This window comes from Heterodontus francisci, chromosome 41, assembly GCF_036365525.1.
Source record: "Heterodontus francisci isolate sHetFra1 chromosome 41, sHetFra1.hap1, whole genome shotgun sequence".
In the NCBI taxonomy this organism is placed as follows: Eukaryota; Metazoa; Chordata; class Chondrichthyes; order Heterodontiformes; family Heterodontidae; genus Heterodontus; species Heterodontus francisci.
In genome coordinates, this window is record NC_090411.1 from 29,920,688 (window position 1) to 29,940,780 (window position 20,093).

The window sequence follows — 20,093 nt, forward strand, 5'->3', positions numbered from 1 at the left end:
TATATATTTTATAGATTAGGATTTGGGGATTTTTTTTTTTGTTTTCCTCCCTCCAGCTCCATAGTTACCACAACTCCGTTGTAGTTCCTGGTTATTGCGGCCTTGTGGAGAGCAGTCATCCCGTCCCGTGCTCGAAAATCAATGTGCGCTCCTCCCAGACACAGCACTCGGATCACATCTGAGCAGTTATCCAGCTGCGCGGACAGAGTCAACGGCACTTCTGTGAGGGAAATTGGAAAGTTTATTCCAATCGCAGAGATTGCAATCGATACGCAGATAAAGGCCCTCTTTCAATGCATTCCACTCACCAAGATGAAGGGTTCAAAAGACCAGGTGCAGTCCCTCCCCCACCAACCCTCCCCATCCCTTCCGTCCCATTTCCTGACCTCCCTTCCGCCCTCCCTCACTTGCTCTGACCTCTCATCATAACCTGAGATGGCTCTTTAAGAGAATCATAGAATAGTACAGCACAGCCAGAGACCATTCGGCCCATCGGAACTGTGCTGGCCCTTTCCAACCACTTCCTTTCTCTCTTGAAGGCTGGGACCCGCTTTCCCAGCATTGGCTGCCCTCCACCACCTCTCCCACAGGGGGCATTCTTGAAGTGTGAGTGCCTGCTAGCTATTTGACTGCGGGGGCATCACAGGCTAGCCCAATTCTGTTCTTACCTAGGGGTGGGAGAGGAATTGCTGACTCGCCATTCGGAATGGGAAGTGTGACCGCTGTTCCCCTCCTCAGGCCAGGTGCACGGAAGCCCATCGTCAGGCCCTCATTACCACCCTGCCCGAGACAGCCTACAGGGCACAGGCCAGGGATCAAATCCAGGAGCTTCTATTGCTGTATGACTTGGATAATCACTGGGCAAATAACATGGAGCAAGAGAGTGGAGTTTAAGGGGGAAGATGAATTGCTAAATTCGGGTATAGACCGTCGGGACAAAGCCATTTAGAATCCAGGCTAAGCAACAAACTGGATGTGGTTTAAGTATCCATCAAGTCATACAGAAGTCTTAGGAGCTTTTATCAGACTCCCGACATCAATCTGTACAAAACACCAACCAACTGCAACTCAAAACATCTTAAAAGAGAAACGTATCAGTCACATCTTGCAGGTGTCTTTTTCCTGACCTCTGGAGATATTGCTGAGGTGGCAAGTGGAGGAGACAAGCCTTTTCTTGGCAATCTGGTCAAGCATCCAGTGACAATAATTAGCCTCTAGTTGACCCCAGGAGTTATGTTAGACCACTGCCCCAACACAAAAAGTGCCTACGCAGCAGTTTGCAAGGGGCAGGCCGGATTAATCGTCCCAATTGGGCTCCCAACCCGCAACTACCTGTGAGCAATGCCACAGGAGGTACACAAATACATGTTTAAATAAATATAACATTTAAGAATACGTTTTTTTTGGAGAAAGCATCTATCAGCAGCTGCGATGGCACTCAGCGCCACTGGCTGAGTCAGCAGCTCATATTGATTTTTTTTTTTAAAAGCCTCAATCTTCCGCTGAACCAGTAAAAGTAAAACATTTGATATCCCAGGTGGTGTTGCCAACACTCAGAATTGTCCTGGAGACTCCAGGACAATTCTAAGATTAATCTCCTGGATAGCACCCAGGAGAAAAGCCACAGCGGCATTAAAAATAAAATTGCGTATGTTTTTCCATTTCTCTTTGAACACTTCCATTTATTATTTACGAGTTCTAAAGATATTGGAGATGGGGAAAAATGCTTTGCGAAGGAATTGTGGTTAATCCAGGCGGGTAATAAAGAGCCAGTTCACTTTCCCATTGGCCGTGGATGATGTGATTTGCTCCACGAGAAGAAATTTGGGATGTTCCTGAGAGACACGGGTAAGTTGCTAGATAACTACTGATCCTCCTGTCTCTTTCTCAAGCAGAGTAGAGTTAATTTATCTGCCGCTTCAGATCCTGGGGCCTATTTGAGCCCGGCACAGGTTGAACGGTAGGGCAAGCCATCAACTCTCATCAGTCTCCACCTGCTATTTTCACGGTGAGAGAAAGGTAACTGAACACCCTTGTTAGCAGATGGCATTAGGATGGCTGAGCGAGGCTATCAAGAGCAGCAGATACTCTGGCAAGCTGCCATCGAGGAGATTGCTTCCATGGAATGCTGAGGTAAATCGGTCTTTTGGTTTGCGCCCATCAAGAGCCAAAACAGTGAACCTCAGGAAATTAGCAAAAGTCTCCACACCAGTTTAAACAGGCCTCGGAGACTCTCAGCAATAAACTCAGCTCCCCAGGTTGCAAACTCAGACAGTGATCTTTACCAGCACATCCTTCACTAATACACCGCGTCCTCGCTGGCTAGATGCAAGAATGATATTTCCCCCAAACACAGCCCTCGAAGAATGTCTGGTAACCAAAGCCTGTTACAGTTGCAGAACTGTAGCCCCCGCTCTCTCTGAAATTCAAATCAGTAGCATGAGTAAAAACGTGGTGCAGACTTCAGTGAGCAATATAAATTGTGGAGTTTTTAAAGAAGTTTCCACTGCTTGGACTGTGCAACTCACGCCCTCCCAACCTCTCACTCTCCCCTTCGACCCCCCTTCTGCTCCCTCCCATTCTTCTCGCCTCTCCCCATCCCCCTCCCGCCCCACTCTTTTCCTTCCTTTCTCCTTCCACTTGCATCTCTCCTCCTCCTCTTTTACCCCACTCCCTCCTCCCCTCATGCCTTCTCCATCCTCCTCCCTTCTGCCCCTCCTCCTCCTTCTCCTCTTCCCTCCTCCACATCCCCCCTTCTCCCTCCCTCCACTCCCCCAAAGCTCACCATGGTTTGGTACAGACCTGAGCTTCCAGCATTTGCAAATATTGAAAACCTACCCCCAGTTTCTGCATCATGGTAGTTGGGATCCAGCCCTTTATCCAAGAGTTTAAGCATCTTTTCAACTGAGCCATGTTGAACATATTCCAAAAACTTCTTCAAACTGGCCTGTAAAAAAAAAAGCACAGGGGTTGCTTTAAACAAATATTCGGGAGTAAGGAAAGATTATCTCAAAAATAAAGTGTAGTGGATTAGGCAGTGAACTTCCACCTCTGAGTTCAAACCCAGCTCCCATTGGCTGAGAAGTGACTGGGTCAGGCACCGGCCTATCACCTGTTGGATCTGATTGCATACCAGGCCCAGAGAGTGGCGATAACTGACTCTTCTAAGCACTTTACTGCAGTGAGAGAGGGGAATTACTGACCATTAGTAGAGGTCAGAGTTCATAAGTGCTCTGGGTCACCATGACAACATACGACAGGATTTAAGTCGTTCTCTGCCCCGGGGAGTGTTCTTCTTTGCTTCCACTATCGCCTTCCCAACCTCCTCAGCAAGTTTCCTATTCACACTGACCTCTCCCCACAGCTCAGTATTAACTCCATGCTAATCCCACTGCCCTGTGCTCTCCCCATAATCCTATATCAATCCCAAACCAATCCCACTCTCTCTCCCATAGAACTGTATCAATCCCAAACCAATCACTCTGCCCTACTCTCTCCCCATTGCCCTGTATCTTGCTCTCCTTCCAATTTTTTTTAGGTTCTTCTGATGAATTCCGCTCAGAGATTGAGTGACTGAGAGAGAAAGAGAGAGAGAGAGAGAGAGAGAGAGAGAGAGAGATATCAGAGAGATGTGTCTGCACAGCAAGAGAATCGTGAGGAGAAGATTAATTCGCTTTAGGATTGCCAACATGTCACCACTTCAAAGAGAATTATTTAAACCTGCTCGCATCAAGCTGACATTTTCTTGAAAATAATATTTTTTTTTCAAGTCCTGGGACCAGGATGATGTTGAGGAAGAATTGCACTGGTTACTATTTATAGAGAAACAATAAGCAGGCTCATTGCATTAATGATGTCACTGCACTCAACGATCTGAGTAATTCTACCCCAATGACCTTTGACTTTTGTCCTTAACATAGGAAGGCATTTTTCTTAACCCTTCTTGTGGAATTTGGTATATTTATGCTTTCATATGGTGTACAGCTCTGTGCCCCGCACCTTAGGAAGAATATATTGGCCGTGGAAGAACATGCAGTGCAGAGTCACCAGAACGTTACCAGGCCTGCAAGGGTTAGATGCTAGAAAGGTTAGAGCGATTACTGAAACTCAGCTTGCATTCCTTGGGATATAGAAGGGTAAGGAGTGATTTTCTTGAGAACTTTGAAAGGAACTGATAGGGTAAAGAAGAAAAAAAATCTTGCATTTATATAGCACCTTTCACCAGGCATCTCAAAGCACTTTACTGCCAATGAAGTGCAGTCAGTTGTACCATAGGAAATGCGGCAGCCAATTTGTGCACAGCGAGCTCCCACAAACAGCAATGCGATAATGACCAGATCATCTGTTTCAGTAATAAATATTGACCAGGACACTGGGGAGAACTTCCCTACTCTTCTTTGAAATAGTGACTGAAAATCTTTTAGGTCCACCTGCAAATGCAGGTGGGATCTCAGTTCCACATCTCATCCGAAAGACACCACCTCCGACAGTGCAGCACCCCCTCGGTACCACACTGGAGAGTCAGCCTGGAATTTGGTGCTCAAGTCTTGGAGTGGCACTTGAACCCACAACCTTGTGGCTCAGAGGGGCGGCGGAAGGGGTGGGGTAGTACTATCCACTGAGCCAGGGCTGACACTTCCAATAGGTAGAAGAAGAAAAACCTTTTTCTATTGGTGTGGGAAACTCAGGGCAATGGAACATAACCTTAAAAATCAGAGCCAGGCCATTCAGGAGAGAAGTTAGGAAGTACTTCTTCACACAAAGGGTGGTAGGTGCGGAACTCACTCCCACAGATAGCAGTTGATACGAGCTCAATTAATCATTTTAAATCTCAGATCGATAGATTTTTGCTAGACAAGGGTAATAAGGGATATGGCATAAATTTGGGCGGATGGGGTGAGGTCACATGTTTACCATGATCTTACTGAATAGCAGAACGGGCTGAATGTTCCCATCTCCTGGACTGGTTTCCATTGTTTGAGGGGATCAGAAAGGAATTTTCAACAGCTTTTTCCTCCCTTCTTGGCCCTGGGGTTTATCCCTGTATGACGTGTCTCCGAGGAGATTACATGGCTTCTGGGATGGGCGGGGGTTGGACAGGAGGTGGTCAATTTGGGCTGGTGGTGGGGGAGGGGGGGGGTGGGTAGTGGTATGAAGTATTTAATCAAGGTGCCATCATGAATTTAGGGCAGGCTTGATGGACCAGTTAGCCTTTTGCTACACGCTGATTTTGTATGTTTGTAATACACGGTGCAACAACAGCACGTCAATGAGAATCCAGCAACCATCTCTCCCAATGGTCTCTTGGGGTTAACACTACTCCCTGATACTGATTCTGCAATCAAACTGCTTGATTGAGGCCCGGGCAGAGTGTGGCTCCTGTAATCAGCCTGGGCAGAGGCGGAAAAAGGGGTAAGTCAGGGCTCTGCTCTTCATTATCCATTGATCTCTGCTCACCCAGAAGGCTCACACGTAAGGATTGGAGGAAGTCTGATAGCCGAGGAGGTGGATCCAATTGACAGGAGGTCGATTTAGGAGAGAAGGGGAGCAAATCACTGAGAGAGAGGAGAGAAACCCTCTAACACACTGTGCATGGGAAGAGAGGACAGGGGATGAAGGAGAAGGAGGGAGGAAGAGAGAAATTGGTGAGCATTGACAAGGTGTGCAAAAGACATCCTTATGAAATTCCGCTGTGTGATTAACTCAGCAATACCACCCCCTCATCTCATATCCCAATACAGTTGTGTTAAAGGAGCTGACCTTTGTGTGTAGTTTCCCCAGCTGCTTCTCATCCAGGTTTGTCTGTTTGTAAACCCTCGTCTTGTAGCGAAACTGTCAAGAAAGTAAAAAATGGTGTCATCATCATAGACGCCTCTGTTTTTTTATAGCCCCAGTGTATTCACTGTTATTAATTTATATCCCACGTTATGCATCACCCCTCTAACCAGCAATTTGCCAAAGCTCCTTCGACAGCACCTGCCAAACCCATAGCCTCTACCGCCAAGAAGGACAAGGGCAGCAGACACATTGGAACACCCCCACCTTCAAGTTCCTCTCCAAGTTACACACCATCCTGACTTAGAACTGTATCGCCATTCCTCCACTGTCACTGGATCAAAATCCTGGAACGCCCTTCTGAACATCACTGTAGGTGTACCTACATCATACAGTACTACAGCGGTTCAAGAAGGCAGCTCACCACCACCTTCTTGAGGGCAATTAAGGATGGGCAATAAATGCTGGCCTAGCCAATGATGCTCACGTCCCATGAACAAATACAAAAAAAGCTGTTGTCAACATGGACACCCCCAGCGTTTAGTTTAGTTTAGAGATACAGCACTGAAACAGGCCCTTCGGCCCACCGAATCTGTGCCAACCATCAACCACCCATTTATACTAATCCTATACTAATCCCATATTCCTACCACATCCCCACCTGTCCCTATATTTCCCTACCACCTACCTATACTAGGGGCAATTTACAATGGCCAATTAACCTATCAACCTGAAAGTCTTTTGGCATGTGGGAGGAAACCGGAGCACCCGGAGGAAACCCACGCAGACACAGGGAGAACTTGCAAACTCCACACAGGCAGTACCCAGAATTGAACCCAGGTCGCTGGAGCTGTGAGGCTGCGGTGCTAACCACTGCGCCACTGTGCCGCCCGTTGATGCTGAAAACATCTAGGTGGAAGGACACAGGCACCTAGCCTTGCATAAACACCTATTTCCTTCACAACACTTGTCCTCTCCACCCACCAATCACCCCTCACTGACGTTGGGATCCCAAAGAGAGAGAACTGGGCATAAAGACATGTCCTATTTACTACTCTGCGGCATATGACTACTACATGAATACAGCATTCCTATTATTCATCCGGGATTCCTATTGCTTCCTTATCAAGGTAATACAAGGCTTAATTTATGGAAGCTGGAAAATCCAAAGACACATAATTCCAAAATTTGATCTGAAGTTCCCAGGGGGAAGAAGAAAAGTACTCAAATTCTGCTCAGGGCACATGTTCCTCACATCAGAAGCCTGCAGTTGCTCTAATCTCATGGCTCTTCATCAGCAGCTTATTACTTTGGGCATAGCTCCCTCACAGCTTTGATCTTCATTCTTATCTATCGACCTTTGTTCACCAAGGCGGCTCACATGTAAGGATTGGCAGCTTGGGTGAGGCAGTGTAGGGAGTCTGATAGCCGAGGAAGTGCTTCCGATTGACAGGAGGCAGATTCAGGAGAGGAGGGAAGCAAATCACAGAGGAGAGAAGCCCTATAACACACGGCGCATGGGAGGAGAGAACAGACTTTCTCAGGCTGATCACAACTGGTATCTTTCAGATCTAGCTCCTTCACGAGTTCTCCTTTCCTCCAGGATCAATAGGCCCTCCTTTTTTTTTAGGCCCAACTCCTGTTACCCTTCCTTTTAGGTATATTAGGCTTTTCCTTCAGGATCAACTCCTTAATAATAAGCCTTCCTCTCCTTCATATCCAACTCCTTATTAACGGCTCATTCCCTCAGGCCCAGTTCCCTAATAACAGGCCCTACCTCTCCTTTAAGCACCAGCTCTCCCATGACAGGCTTTCCTTTCTTCTAGGCCCAGGTCTCTCAGCAGCAGCTGACCTACCCTCAAGGTCATCGCAATAATTGGGGAACACTTGACATTAACAAACAAACCGAAATGCCAATTTATTCAGCTGTAGCTGTGCACCACATACATAATCCTGCAGATATTGCTCCAGGGTGGTTTAATTGGCTGGACAATCCCCTTCTGGAGCAGGCTTTGCATTTTAATATATATATATATATAAAAAATAAGGTGATTGATTTGTCTTTCAGCGGATATTTTTAACTAAAATTAGGATAATTCCGCAGCAGCAGCATGCAAGCCCCAAGAATGAAAATTCAACAGCACAAGCAGAGACGCAGCTTCTCGAAATCAAAGCAAATACGCACGCAACTGGATGATCACCTGATGAGGAAGCAGAATTGAAACTGATGGGAATAAATTTGGAGTGAGATGATGAAATAATTAGGGAACACTTGAGTGGGTTTTTCAATTTCGAGGCTTGTGCGGAGGAAGCCTGATGTTTTGGCTTTTAGTCTCAACTTTCACTCAGTGGATGGCACTTACACCATCGAGTCAGAAGGTTGGGAAGTTCACAGACCCAGTCCAGAGCGCATAAGCTAGACTGACCCACCCAATGCCGGAGGAGGAGGGTTTCTTTCCTTGACCAATATTTATCCCTTAGCCATCATTACTAAAAATAAAAACAGATTATCTGGTCATTATCGCATTGCTTTTTTTGGGATCTTGCTGTGCGCAAATTGGCTGCTGCGTTTCCTAAATTACAACAGCGTGTATTTACACTTCAAAAGTACTTTATTGGCATTAAAGTGCTTTGGTTGTGACAGGCGCTATGCAGAAGAAAGGACGGCTTGTAATTATATAGCATCTTTCACAACCTCGGGACTCTCCGAAGCGCTTTACAGGCAAGGAGGTACTTTTGAAGCGTAGTCACTGTTGGAACGTAGGAAGTGCGGCAGCCGATTTGCGCACAGCAAGCTCCCACAAACGGCAATGCGATAATGAGCAGACCATCGGATTTCAGTGATGTTGTTGAGAGATAAATATTGGCCAGGACATTGTGGCGGCAGAAGTGGGGATCGGGGGGGTTGTGGGGATACTCCCTTGCTCTTCTTCAAAATAGGGATCTTCGATGTCCACCTGAGAGGGCAGACGGGGCCTAGGTTTGCCATACCATCTCCAAGACGGCACCACAGACAGGGCAGCACGCCCACAGCACTGCACTAGAGTACTGCAGCTGGAAGACTTTATTTCTTGAGCTCTTTATGTGAACAAGCTTGCAGACAACTGTTTTAACATCGGACATGTGCCTCCGTGTCTAACCAGGAAATGGACCTCGTGGACAGGACCAATCCCTACGCAAGAGATTACTGCCATAAAGCATCTGCCAAACTTGGTAACTTGACCCAAGCCGCCCCCTACAAGGGTTGGGCCCTGTGGCTCACTCCCACCTCCAAATAAGGCACCCCCTTCTCAAAGGACTGTGGGTATTCTCGTAGTAGCTTCTCCTCATTCAAAAACTTGGCATCTCGTCCATTCGTTGCAGGCTGGAACAAGCCATAATTTAGCACGTCCTTCAGGCTCTCGTTTAGCGTACACAGCACCTGTTGCTTAGCAACCCAAATCGTGGCATCAGGGTTAAATCGAAGGCATTTCTGTTGAGAGAGGGAAAAAAATTTTAAGACAAATAACTGATGAAATTACCTCACGTAAAGATTCGGGGAAAAATAATTTTTTGAGGGAAAGTGAAATATATAAAAAATGATTTCATTTAAGAGTTATAGATAACAGGTAAAGGCTGCCATTGTGAATTGTGTGGGGGAGGAGAGACATAAACCTGTGTCTGTCCATCATTTTAAGGAACACTAACAACTTCAACATTGTTTTACATTAAGATGCTAATACAAAATCTGTAACTATCGCGTTTACAGAGGTATGGATGTGCTGTGGACTATCTGGTATGATTACTACCTCTTAAAGGGACAGTGTTGCCATATTCAAGACTGCGCTTTGATACATACAGCACCAGGGCTGGTACACATGCCGGCCTGTGTAATAAGAAGCTTTTTATATTGCCTGATGCGACATAAATGAGATGTGTGGAGTTCAGTTGATTGAAGATCTCAAACAGGTTTATTAGCAGCTAACAAGGAAATACAATGTAAAGCTAACTATTTACAGGACTTGCCTCTTGGTGTTACAGTTACAGAGTGAGACTGGCATGTAGACACAAGACTGCGTCCTAGTACTTAGCTCATTAGCATACTAAGATCTTAAAGGTACATTATTCTTAAAAGCAATCAAACAAAAGCCTGCACAGTTTATTGTCTACCCAGCCCCACTACAGGATGTGGCTCCGAGGCACTACAGGCCGCACTCCATTCCCTTACCCACTTGGCCCATCCTTCAAGGGTCTGCCCAGGTGGAAGGGTGCATTCAGCAGGAGCCGCGGTCAAGTGAAACAGAGGTCAAAGTTTGTGCAGCAGCAATGCGGCACTGACTCCTCCCTGACCCCTTCCACCCGATCCACAATCCCATCAAGCAAAGCTAAGATAGAAAATAGGAGCAGGAGTAGGCCATTCGGCCCTTCGGGCCTGCTCCACCATTCAAAAAAGATCATGGCTGATCGTCGTATCCTGTTCCCGCTTTTTCCCCATATCCCTTGATTCCTTTGGCATTAAGAAATACATCCATTTCCTTCTTGAATATATTTAATGACTTGGCCTCCACTGCCTTCTGCGGTGGAGAATTCCACAGGTTCACCATCCTCTGAGTGAAGAAATTTCTCCTCATCTCAGTTCTAAATGGTATACCCCTTATCCTGAAACTGTGACCCCTGGTTCTGGACTCCCCAGCCATTGGAATAAATAGATAAACAAAATAGATAAATAGATCGCAGAATAAACCCCAGAACGTATCAGCTGTTTATTGTGAGGGTATCAGTGAAGAGCAGATATTACTGGGAGCCTCGGCTAACTTTAGCCCACCCTAGGCCCAGGGACCAACCATCCTGCTTCCCATTGCTACCCTGATGAGTTCACCTAAGTCAGGGGCTGGATTGGGAACGCAACGCCCAGATAATTTCCGGGTCCCAAGGCCACGCCTCAACTGCGTCGCTCACCTGACGCTTTGTTGAAATGTAAATGCCCTAATTAAGCAGGGGGTGAGCTTGGCACCCAATTAGTGGCACAGAGCGTCTCCAGGAAGTGGGAGCTGCCAGCGGAACGCGAGCTGCAAAGGCAGCCATGACACGGCCCGCCGCTTCCTTCACGGAGAGAGCGGGCAGCAGAATAAAGGAATAAGAAGGTGTGCAAACATCCAACACTGAGGCAATGTGGATAAGCTGCACAAGATCCCCGAGAGCCCCATAATTTTTAACCTCAAAAGAATGTTCCCCTTCGCCCACTGTGAACCTGACAGCTGTAACATGCATCAGACTGTTCAAGCTTGCCGGAATCCAATTTGAAAATTCCAGTCCCGATCTCTAGGAGCTTAATGGGCTGTTAGTTGGAGGCAAGTGGGATCCCTGTTCCCTTCCCCCGCCCTCAATTTAAAAACTGGAGTCTGTCCCAAAGCCATCGGAACCAGGGATGCTCTCCGGGACTGCAATGTTTAAATCACGTCCGCACCCGGTCCCAACCCTGCTGGCATTTGAAAATCCTACTATCCACGCTATCAGAATCATAGAATTGTACTGGGCAGAAGGAGGCCATTCAGCCCATTGTGCCTGTGCTGGCTTTGTGAATGAGCTATCCAATTAGCCCCATTCCCCACTCTTTCCCCATAGCTCTGCAGATTTTTTTCCCCCAGGTATTTATCCAATTCCCTTTTGAAAGTTACCATTAAATCTGCTTCCAACACCCGGTGCCTCCAGATGACAATCATTCCTCATTACCCCTCCCCCACCATCCCACACCTCAGTTCTTTTGCCAATTATCTTAAATCTGTGTCCTCTGGTTACTGACCCTCCAACCAGTGGAAACAGTGTCTCCTTATTTACTCTATCAAAACCTTTCTTCCAACGGGGTGACACTGGAATGCTTAGTGATGTGCAAAAACTCCGATGTAAAAGTAAATCTGGTAAATCCGGTCATTTGTGATTTTGGCAGCAGAAAAACTTAACTGGGTCTCTCGTTTCCTTCAGGGAACAGAATCTTGCCACATACCTGGTCCAGGAACCTAGGAAATAGGAGCAGGAGTAGGTCATTCTGCCCCTCGAGCCTGCTCTGTTAGTCAGCTAGATCATGGCTGTTCATCTACCTCAACGCCATTTTCCTGCATTATCCCCATATCCCTGGATATCTATCGATCTCTGTCTTGAATATACTCAATGACTGAACCTCCAGCCCTCTGAGGTACAGAATTCCAAAGATTCACAACCCTCTGAGTGAAGAAATTTCTCCTCATCTCAGTCCTAAATCGTCTACCTCTTATTCTGAGACTGCGTCCCCTGGCCTGGCCTACACATGACTCTAGCCACATATTACATGGTATTCTCTGAAGTGGGCTAGCAATTGCAGAATAAAAAACAATCACTACTTCAAGCTAAATTGGGGGGGGGGGGCGGTGGGGAGGAGGGATGGCAATAAATGTGGCCTAGACAGTGTCACCCACATCCAGAGAACAAATGAATAAAACGTGCTCCTCCTTAACCCACTCAGAGACACTGGGAGAACCAAGCATTAGATACATAGCTTTGCAGAAGATGCAATTGTCTCCACTCATTCTTTGCTCTATCTGTACATCCAGTCAAGTATTTCAGAGACATGTTAACCTCCCAACCCAAGAGAAAATGTGAACAAAAGACAAACAGAACTTTCACCAAAAACTAACACTTTAATGAGGCAGGTTTGCCTTTCAAACCCCATTCTGCTAAGTGCGCTCAGGCCAAGTCACGGCAGGGTGCTGAGACAGTAATTGTGAAATTCTATCCCACAATCTGATGCAATAGGATACATTAAAACCTCAGACTGTCCTACAAGAAAATTGGATTTAAAAAAAAAAATTATCGCCAAAACGTCCCCAATCGCCACGATGGAAAGAGCCTGTGGGAGAACTAAGAGGAAATCAGAGCAAAGAAATTAAACTTGCAGATGAGGAGTGTCAAACTGATTTCTCATGGTGGGTTTGATCCATATCCTAGCACTTGGAATGGGCAACATTCAGAAATTATTAAAATAAAAAGAGGACAAACTAAAGCAGTATTTACTTAGAGCTTATATTGACAGCTGCTAGACGTGAACCCCCCCAACCACCGGAAGCAGCCTGTTTCTCTCTAACTCCATCCCATCTTTCATCATGTCACCCAGTTCTGTCGTATCACCCTGGAATATGTGCCGAGCAGGAGAAGGGTGAGCCCCAACAGTAATCATCACCATTCCTCATACTGAGGCACTCTGATTCCCATTTTAAGTATCAATGTACGTGCTCCCTGTTTTGGTCTCTGTCACCCTCTCCTCATTCAAATGCATTTCACTCACTAGCTTTAGCTCTTTTTCTCACCTCTTTCTGCTTTCCAGTCTTTGCATTTTGCTCCTTTTAATGCAGAGCCTCTCTCCATCAAACCCCACCCCTGCCCTTCTTTTCCATTTCCCTTCTCCACCTTTTATGATCAGATCCATCTCATTTATTTAACTGTGGAGCAGAGGAGTGCAATGCTCCATGGCAGAATTTAGGACATGTGCGAGCTGAATGCTCAATTCCAACAGGAAAAGTGTGAGTGAAGAGGTGATTGGAGGATTAAATAGCAAGAGAGGAGGTTAGACATGTGCAGAACTCAACTGCGCTTGGCAAGGAGTGAAAGTTGCGGGGGGGGGGGGGGGGGGTGGGCAGGGGGCCCAGAGAGAGACAAGGGGCAAGGCTAACTCATTCGAAACCCATTCACTTACACAGAGTAAGAATTGGGCCCAATGAGCTCACAAAGCACCTCAGAGCTCAGGACAGACTGGCTTTAGAAATTTCAAGTGATAGAAATTCATCTGTCCAGGCCTCTGTGGACATTGAGATTACCCCTTCTATGTAGTTGAAAAAGTCACAGGAGCATTATCATTCAAAGGCTGACGCCAGGCCAAGGAAGGAAACGTTAGGACAGGCGATCAAAAGCTTGGTCAAAGAAGCAGGTTTTAATTGGAGTCGTGAAGGAGGAGAAGCAGAGAAGGAGGGAATTCCAGAGCCTGGGGCCTAGGCAGATGAAGGAAATTGGGAATGCACAAGACGCCAGAGTTGTAGGAATGTCGAGTTATTGGAGGGTGGTAGGGCCGGAGGAGGAAACAGATACCTTTTCTTTAAATCATTTCAAATCATTCAAGAATACACCTCCAAAGAAAGTAAAAACACACTTCCTTCTACCTGCTAAAAAGCTGAGCTAAAACTGGCTTACAATCTCGGGGGCTACAGGTTATGTGGTCACAAGGGTTTTGGTAATATTTATTCTGAATTCTTCCATTAAATGGAAAGGAGAGAACTCTGGCCCTTTGCACTGTCAAAATGAGTCATCAAGTGGATTGTGTTTGGATGTAGAAGGAACAGAGTGGGTATAACAGTCCCACGCTGGTTCCATGTTGGCTCCTGGTACAATAGTGTACAGTGGTGTGGTGAGGTTTAAAAGCAGTGTGTAATGGTTCAGTATGATAGACGGTATCATTTCTGTTCATTCTCATATATTGTGACAAAGCAGCCGAAGGTGTAAATGAACATGTAACATTTAATGCACAGGGGAGGAGGAATCACTCATTCTCATGGAGGCTGACTGGTGACTGGGAGGCGAGTGTCTGAATGGCACAAACTGGGTTCTAGGGAAGTCACTCAGTTGTTTCGGTAACTGAAAGCCCAGGTTTTGATCACTGCATTTATTAAAATACACAACAGGATCGAGGTTCTGTTCACACCCACACAACTGAACTCTTTCGATTCACACCTATACACAGCTGGTTTTTTTTTATTCATTCATGGAAGGTGGGCGTCGCTGGCATTTGTTGCCCATCTCTAATTGGCCTGAACTGAGTGGCTTGCTAGGCCATTTCAGAGGGCAATTAAGAGTCAACCACATTGCTGTGGGTCTGGAGTCACATGCAGGCCAGACAGGGTGAGGATGGCAGATTTCCTTCTCTAAATGACATGAGTGAACCAGATGGGTTTTTATGACAATCCAGCAGTTTGACGGTCACCATTACCGATACGTCCAGATTTACTTAATTAAATTTAAATTCCCCAGCTACGGTGGGATTTGATCCCAAGCCACTGGATCATTTGTCCACGCCTCTGGGTTACCAGCTGAATAATATAACCACGAAGCTACCATACCCTTTGTTCACACATTACACGAGTTGCCCTACTTTTGTACCATTTGGAGTTTTAAACTAGGTGAACATGGTTACAGGAGGAGGCCATTCAGCCCTTCAAGCCTGTTCCACCATTCACTTAGAACATGGCTGATCTGTACTACGATTCCATCCACCTTTATTTGCTTTACTCTTGCCTTGTTTCCATGTCCATCGCTCTAAGTATTGAAATTTCATGTTGACCCCCCCATCCTCAACTTTTTTTTGGGGTGGGGGGAGTGGGGGGAGTGGGGGGGGCGGGGGAAGGGGGGAGAGAGAGTTCCAGATTTCCACTACCCTTTGCGTGAAGAAGTGCTTCCTGACATCATTCCCTGAATGGTCTGGCTCTAATTTTAAGGTTGTGCCCCCTTGTTCTGGACATTTCCCCACCAGAGGAAGTAGTTTCTCTATATCTATCCCATCAACTTTAATCATATTAAATCCCTCAATGCTCGCCCCTTAATCTTCTCTACTTGAGGGAAAGATGATAGCCCCATGTTGGGGGAGGCAGGCAAAGCTAGTTCTTGGCAGCGGAGATTTCATTATCCATTACACAGCAAAGCGACAACCCCTGTGTGCAAGATTTGAAAGGTTATATTATTCTATTTGTCACACCAGCTCCTGGAGCCTTTAATTAAGTTACTCACAGACGCTAATCTAGCTCTGAATTATCCCGGGTTCCCGCAGTCCATATACAAGTGAATGTGGCGTTATTAGATATGATCCAATCAGAGGGGGAGTCAGCGCTACTACAGAAACAGCTGTTTGCGGCCAATTATCCAAGTCGCCATGGCAACCACAGCAGCTCACTGATGGCTCCCTATTCTGCCAACAGACTTCAGTCAGGGAACTGCGATATCCCCCTTGCCCTCCACATCGACGAGCCAATTAGATATCAGAGGCCAAACAAAGGCTGAGGGGGTTGTGGGGGGGGGGGGGGGAGGAGGGAAGGGGCAAGGGAGGGGCGAATAAAATGAGTCCATTTTAACCTTTGTGTTTGGAAAGGTGGGGAGATGGCCCAGGGAGGGGTAAAGGGGGAATGAGAGTACACTATCCCGCCCGCCTCTGTTGCAGACACCTCTGGTTTAATGCAAGCCCACCCCCAAACAATAATGAGATCTCCGCCTCTCCCCACCCCCACAGTTCAGTCGCAACCACCTATTAAAGTCAATTATGTCAGGTTTCAAGATCATGTTGCTACTGTCTCTAACTCCGCGGATGGCACGCTCCTGTGATAAAGGAAAAATACAAACACAGACACACACACAGAGGTATGAAGAAGCAGAGAGACAGAGATAGAAGAAAGAAAATCACAAAAAGAAAGCTCTTGGTCTTCATTTCAACCCCTTATTCTTTCAACGAGAAAGAAAATGCTCACATATTCTGGCCACCTCTCCTGTGAGCTAAAAATAACACAAACTCACAGCAAACAGCAAGGCGCTGGGTTTGATTAATGTGCTGTGCTGGAGCCTTTATAAATACCAGCCACTTGCTGCAAATGAAACCTTATGAGATTTCCTCCAAAAGTGTGTTAAAAATACAACCAGTGCTCAGTCCTGCTTGTCCAAACCTTCAGTTCTCGACTGTCACAGTTTCCCCAATATTAACCTACAGAGACTTGTTACAAATTGCATTACTCTATCTTTGCCTGTCCACAGGCACTATTCTCACTCTTCTGAGACAAGAGATGTGCAGAAGTATTTTTAATGCAGCCTATGAGAGGTTTTTTTTGGAGCATACTGAGTTTACCTGTGCTCTAATTTAATGGCGTGCCCCATTAACTGGAGGAGTAATTGAGGCCAAGGAAATGGTATCCCACAATGCCCCATTCTCGTGTGGGAACTCTGGGCTGCAGACCCAGCGATACCTCTGGAGATAATGCAATAAAAAATAACTTGTGTTTATATAGCGCCGGGCCACTTGGCGAAGCAGGGAAGAGCACCCTGGAACTTGTGTGGTCACATGTGAGTTATGAGAGGGTCCCAAAGCTTAAAGCCCACACAGCGAGCACAGGAGTTTTGAGTAGGATGGTTAAGAATCAACAAAACGGGTCAGTCAGCAGCATATAGGGACATTAATATAGAGCGTGATGCTAATAACACCAAGGTTGCAGGTTTGATCCCTGCACTGCCCAGTCAGCAGCATATAGGGAGAGTAGGCTGCAAGAGTAGTAATGGTTCAATCATACTCTGGACTTGTTTGACCACCTGAAGCTGAGCTTCAGACCCCATATCCTCTCCATCACCAAGTCTGCCTATATTCACCCGCCTAAGCTCATCTGCTGCTGAAACACTCATCCATGCCTTTGTTACCTTCACCTTTCACCCTCTGTAAACATGAGCATGTCTAAAACTCTGCAGCCCGCATCCCAACCTGTACAAAGTCCCATTCACCCATCACCCCAGTGGTCACTGAACTGCACTGGCTCCCCGTCCAACAATGCCTCAACTTTAAAGTTCTCATCCCTCCCTGGCCTCGCCCTTCCCTATCTCTATAATCTCCTCCAGCATTGCAACCCTCCGAGATCTCTGCGCTTTTCCACTTCTGGCCTCTTGTGCATCCCCGAGTTTAATTGGTGGCTGTACCTTCAGTTGCCCAAGCCCTAAACTCTTGAATTCCTGCCCTAAACCTCTCCACCTCACTTTTTTCCTTTAAGACACTCCTTAAAACCTACCTCTTTAACCAAGCTTTTGGTTTTCTATCTTAATATTGCCTTATGCCGATTGAGCCCTTTCCTATCCTGAGTGGTGTGAAACAGGGCTGTGTTCTCGCACCCACACTTTTTGGGATTTTCTTCTCCCTGCTGCTTTCACATGCGTTCAAATCCTCTGAAGAAGGAATTTTCCTCCACACAAGATCAGGGGGCAGGTTGTTCAACCTTGCCCGTCTAAGAGCGAAGTCCAAAGTACGGAAAGTCCTCATCAGAGAACTCCTCTTTGCTGACGATGCTGCTTTAACATCTCACACTGAAGAATGCCTGCAGAGTCTCATCGACAGGTTTGCGTCTGCCTGCAATGAATTTGGCCTAACCATCAGCCTCAAGAAAACTAACATCATGGGGCAGGATGTCAGAAATGCTCCATCCATCAATATTGGCGACCACGCTCTGGAAGTGGTTCAAGAGTTCACCTACCTAGGCTCAACTATCACCAGTAACCTGTCTCTAGATGCAGAAATCAACAAGCGCATGGGTAAGGCTTCCACTGCTATGTCCAGACTGGCCAAGAGAGTGTGGGAAAATGGCGCACTGACACGGAACACAAAAGTCCGAGTGTATCAGGCCTGTGTCCTCAGTACCTTGCTCTACGGCAGCGAGGCCTGGACAACGTATGCCAGCCAAGAGCGACGTCTCAATTCATTCCATCTTCGCTGCCTTCGGAGAATACTTGGCATCAGGTGGCAGGACTATATCTCCAACACAGAAGTCCTTGAAGCAGCCAACACCCCCAGCTTATACACACTACTGAGTCAGCGGCGCTTGAGATGGCTTGGCCATGTGAGCCGCATGGAAGATGGCAGGATCCCCAAAGACACATTGTACAGCGAGCTCGCCACTGGTATCAGACCCACCGGCCGTCCATGTCTCCGTTATAAAGACGTCTGCAAACGCGACATGAAATCGTGTGACATTGATCACAAGTCGTGGGAGTCAGTTGCCAGCATTCGCCAGAGCTGGCGGGCAGCCATAAAGACAGGGCTAAATTGTGGCGAGTCGAAGAGACTTAGTAGTTGGCAGGAAAAAAGACAGAGGCGCAAGGGGAGAGCCAACTGTGCAACAGCCCCAACAAACAAATTTCTCTGCAGCACCTGTGGAAGAGCCTGTCACTCCAGAATTGGCCTTTATAGCCACTCCAGGCGCTGCTTCACAAACCACTGACCACCTCCAGGCGCGTATCCATTGTCTCTCGAGATAAGGAGGCCCAAAAGATGCCGATTGGTGTCAAATTATGTTTGATAACGGTCCTGGAAAGCACCTTGGGATGTTTTACTATGTTAAAGGCACTATATAAATGCAAGTTGTTTTTGTACAAGCAAATGATACAAGTGCGAGAATGTTAAATGTGGAATGGCCTGACCGTGGAATATTATTTATTGCACAGGTGTCCGGTGAAGGTTTTGGTCTTGTGAACAGAAAAAGGCTTCAGTCTCATAAAAACCCAGAATGATGAAGAGGTAAGGATTCTCCAGGCCGGCCTTGGCTAATCATGTGTGTGTGAAATGTCCATAGAGCAATAAACAGATAATATTGCCAATGAGCATTCGTGAAAGGGAGAGGTGGTCTGCACAACCACTAACGCGTTAATACCATGTGTACTATAGACACGCTTACATGCTAACACTACACTTACCTCATGTAATGAACTATATAAGGTACAGCAATCCAGTGTACAGTCATTCAGACTCAGTTACTGAGGCTTGTTGCTGGCGATAATAATTTACGTCAACCTCATAAGTCTTGTACATGCTGGGTTTGTTAATCAGACGTCTCTCTATCGCTTGCTTCCAAGAGCTCACATTCATGTGAAAGATAAAGATGATCCTAAACCTTACAAGGCCCAAGAAGCCTCACCCTTTTTGATTGTTCTCAATCATCATGGATTGTCTGGGAGCCTTTTAGGTGATTGATCTCCTGGGTGCTGCTTCTGCAGCTTGCACTTTATTGCTTAATTAAGATTCAAAACGCAATCCATCAGAGTCAGCATGGTTTTATGATGGGTACATCATGTTTGACGAATTTGCTAGGGTTCTTCGAAGCTGTAACAAGCAAAGTGGATAAAGGGGATCCTGTAGATGTAGTTTATCTGGAATTCGAGAAGGTATTTGATAAGGTGCTGCACAAAGGGTTAATACGCAAGGTAAGTTCACATGGGGTTAGGGGCAATTTATTAGCTTGGATAGAGGATTGGCTAACCAACAGAAAACAGAGAGTCGGGATAAATGGGTCTTTTTCTGGTTGGCAAGATGTAACTAGTGGGGTGCCACAGGGTTCGGTCCTTGGGCCCCAACTATTTACAATCTATATTAATGACTTGGATGCAGGGATAGAAGGTACTATAGCCAAATTTTCAGACGGCACTAAAATAGGTCAGAAAGTAAGTTGCAATAAAGAAACAAGAAACCTACTCATGGATATGGATAGATTAGATAAATGGGCCAAAATTTGGCAGATGGATTTTAACGT

The 20,093-nt window shown here is 46.4% G+C and overlaps 1 protein-coding gene across 1 annotated transcript in view; it reads right to left on the bottom strand.

Annotated features, from left to right (window-relative positions):
* Positions 1–20,093, bottom strand: part of shank1 (SH3 and multiple ankyrin repeat domains 1) — a 223,434-nt gene that overhangs the window by 189,851 nt on the left and 13,490 nt on the right. The window contains exons 3-6 of the mRNA XM_068019684.1: positions 9,044–9,247; positions 5,761–5,832; positions 2,839–2,947; positions 69–220 (exon numbers count right to left, since the gene is read on the bottom strand). Of these exons, the coding sequence (XP_067875785.1) occupies positions 69–220; positions 2,839–2,947; positions 5,761–5,832; positions 9,044–9,247 (537 nt within the window). The remainder of the gene's footprint in view (positions 1–68; positions 221–2,838; positions 2,948–5,760; positions 5,833–9,043; positions 9,248–20,093) is intronic.